We start from the raw sequence: 2,665 nt of genomic DNA on the forward strand, positions 1-2,665 counted from the left end.
CTTGAACAACCACGTCAGAAGGCAAGCTATGTGTATACCAGAGCCCATTGCCGGGGAAGGAACTCTGCGGCCTGCACCCGGATCAACGGTGCCCCAACTAGTGCATCAATTGTGGTTACGAGAAAGGGACGTGCTACAGGGGCGGTGTACCGACCGTGGATGACCTTATGTGTGTCTGCTCAAAAACCTGCTCGCCGTCGCTGGTGCACGCCAACGCTTAGGATGGAGTAGACTACGATGACGGCGCAAAAGCGAGAGACGGACGAAATTCTAGCACTGGGCTCAGGAAACAACGCCAAAATAGCGACCAGCAGGTTTTTTTGTTAGACTTTGTCAGGGCCCACTCATCCCTAGAACAAGCGGATTCCCGCGCGTTGCTGCGGGATTCTGAGAGACCCTGATAGCTAGCTGCATAGATAGAAGTTAGGAACAAATATTGGAGTCACTTATCTCTCCGATCGAACTAATATGGGTAAACAACTAAGGCCCTGTTTGGTTGGGCTTAAAACAACTTTTGCACTCTTGGCTTATAAGCCACAAAAGCACCTAAATAATTGCTTTTCACTTTGGTTTTTTTTGTTTATACCATCATCTAACAAATATCAAGTTAAATGCCAAAAGCCAAAAGCCAAAAGCACCTAAATATGTGCTTTTGTGGCTTACAAGCCAAAAGTCAGAAAATTGTTTTAAGGCCAACCAAACAGGACCTAAGCATTGGTGCTATTGGTGTAGGTACATGCGGATTTGCTGATATAATTCAACAGCCGAGAAAACATACCTCACCAAAACATTCATTGAAATAGACTAATAACATAGATTTTTACCATCGCATTATTGTATAATTGAGGGTCCAAGATCAGTAGGCATGCGACCTGTTGACCAATTTATACACACACTAACATCACAAATGATGGAAGTATGGATCTGCCTATAATCAAAATCGACGGCAGCATGTGAACACGTGAATGGTGTTCCATATACATATGAATGAGATACAAATGAGAAAAATAAAACAAATTCTCACAACATGATGGAGAGAGAGGCAGAGAGTGCCTGGCATCAGGTCCTGCAACTATGTGTACTCAATTCTTAGTATGAAGAAATATAGACAATGATCGGAAAAAATACACAATCGACATTTTCAATTTTTCAGCCGCTTCTCTATACGCATGCCGCGTATATTATCTCTCCTATATTTTCTTTAATGGTTCACACGACTACCAATTCAACTACATTTATATCGTGTACATTTTCAATGGACATTGTAGAAATAATCAAAATTACCGTCCTCAGAGAATAGCTGTATGCAATAGCAACTTTGGCATCGCATGCAAAATCATGCTGCATTAGCACAGTTCAGTATAGCATAAACATATACAAAAAGAAGCGCTTCTCTGAAAAAAAATCTAGCAACGCACTGAAAGAACAAATTATCTAGCAGCAGCTTATTACCTGCTCGGCTGAGTACACCTCTCCACCAACACACGCACGATGTTCCTCTTTCTCGCCTCCCCGGTCTGCTCTCTGCGCCTGTGCTGCTCTCTGCTCCTCTTTCCGGTGCTCTTCCTCGCGTCATCCTCGGTCGCCTGGTGCTCCGCTCGACCAACTAACGTGCGCCTGCTGCTCGCTGAAGCCCCTGCTGCCCCCGGCCCCTCCTACCCTCCTCTTGTTTCGCATGCAACCGCCTCCCTCCGTTCCCAGTGCGGCGGCGCGCGCCCCAAACTCGTAATCCATGTCGGCGGCAGCCCTCCCCTCCTCCATTTTTCCCATCGGCGGCGCCCCTCCCCTTCTCCATCTCCCCTGCAGCCGCGCCCCTCCCGTGGTCCATTTTCCCCATCGATGGCGCCCCTTCCCTCCTTCATCTCCCCCGCGGCTGCGCCCCCTCCCCTCCTGAGGCAGCCGAACTGGCCTCTACCAGAAGAATGCGACGAGAATGCAGAGGTGAAGCATCAATCGACAAAAAAAAAATGGACCGTGTTTCATTTTCTTTATCAATCAAGGTTGTGCTCTGCATGCTAAATCCAGGGGCCAGGGCTGAGCCTGTGGGCGGCGGGGATGCGGCAATGGAAGCTGAGCCTGGGGGTGGCAGGGACGGTGCTCGGCGGCGGCCAGGGCTGAGCCCGTGAGCGGCGGGGACGACCATGAGACCATGTCGCGCAAGGAGATTGAGTGGCCAGACTGACTTGCGAAATTAGAAGCGGGCAGGCTGACGTGGGAGGGATTAGAAGAAAACCTGCAGACGTGGACAGCTTGCTAAATTAACTGCATTTAGTGAGTTTCAATTTTATAGAGTTTATAGATCTGCTGCTGCCCATGTGCTGAACTCCATTGTCAAAAAATAATTTTGGAGTTACGTACATAGATGCAACACCTTGAAAAGAAACAAGAAGAAATGCAAGTATGCAACGGGATGGATCGGAGTCGCGTGTTGCTGTTGATCTAGCTAGCACATATTAATCGTTATGCTTTCTTCAAAGGCAGCATCATCGCAGGCTAGCTTGACAACATGCAGATTTTATAAATAAAAAAACCAGGCTTGTTTCAGGAACTCTTTTGACTCAGGCACATCCCTCAGGTATACGTACATCATCTAGCAAATGTGTAAGATAATTTCTTCACAAAAAAGGTGCAAGATTATTAGTAAATAGCGAAAAATAGGAAGAAA

The 2,665-nt window shown here is 47.1% G+C and overlaps 1 protein-coding gene across 1 annotated transcript; it reads left to right on the forward strand.

The window, feature by feature from the left end:
• Positions 1–1,158: 1,158 nt before the first annotated feature.
• Positions 1,159–2,411, forward strand: LOC112269432 (nif-specific regulatory protein-like). Its single transcript, XM_024456162.1, has 2 exons — positions 1,159–1,941; positions 2,026–2,411. The coding sequence occupies exons 1-2, from the start codon at positions 1,492–1,494 to the stop codon at positions 2,116–2,118; spliced, it is 543 nt and encodes a 180-aa protein (XP_024311930.1). The 5' UTR covers positions 1,159–1,491; the 3' UTR covers positions 2,119–2,411.
• The last annotated feature ends 254 nt before the right edge of the window (positions 2,412–2,665 follow it).

This window comes from Brachypodium distachyon, chromosome 5 (assembly GCF_000005505.3).
Source record: "Brachypodium distachyon strain Bd21 chromosome 5, Brachypodium_distachyon_v3.0, whole genome shotgun sequence".
Lineage (NCBI taxonomy): Eukaryota > Viridiplantae > Streptophyta > Magnoliopsida > Poales > Poaceae > Brachypodium > Brachypodium distachyon.

Excerpts from the sequence above, each read along its gene's own strand:
- LOC112269432 (XM_024456162.1), top strand. The coding sequence starts at position 1,492 with ATGTTCCTCTTTCTCGCCTCCCCGGTCTGCTCTCTGCGCCTGTGCTGC. Across the intron at positions 1,942-2,025 it reads AATGCGACGAGAATGCAGAG|GGGCCAGGGCTGAGCCTGTG; the intron begins GTGAAGCATCAA and ends TGCTAAATCCAG.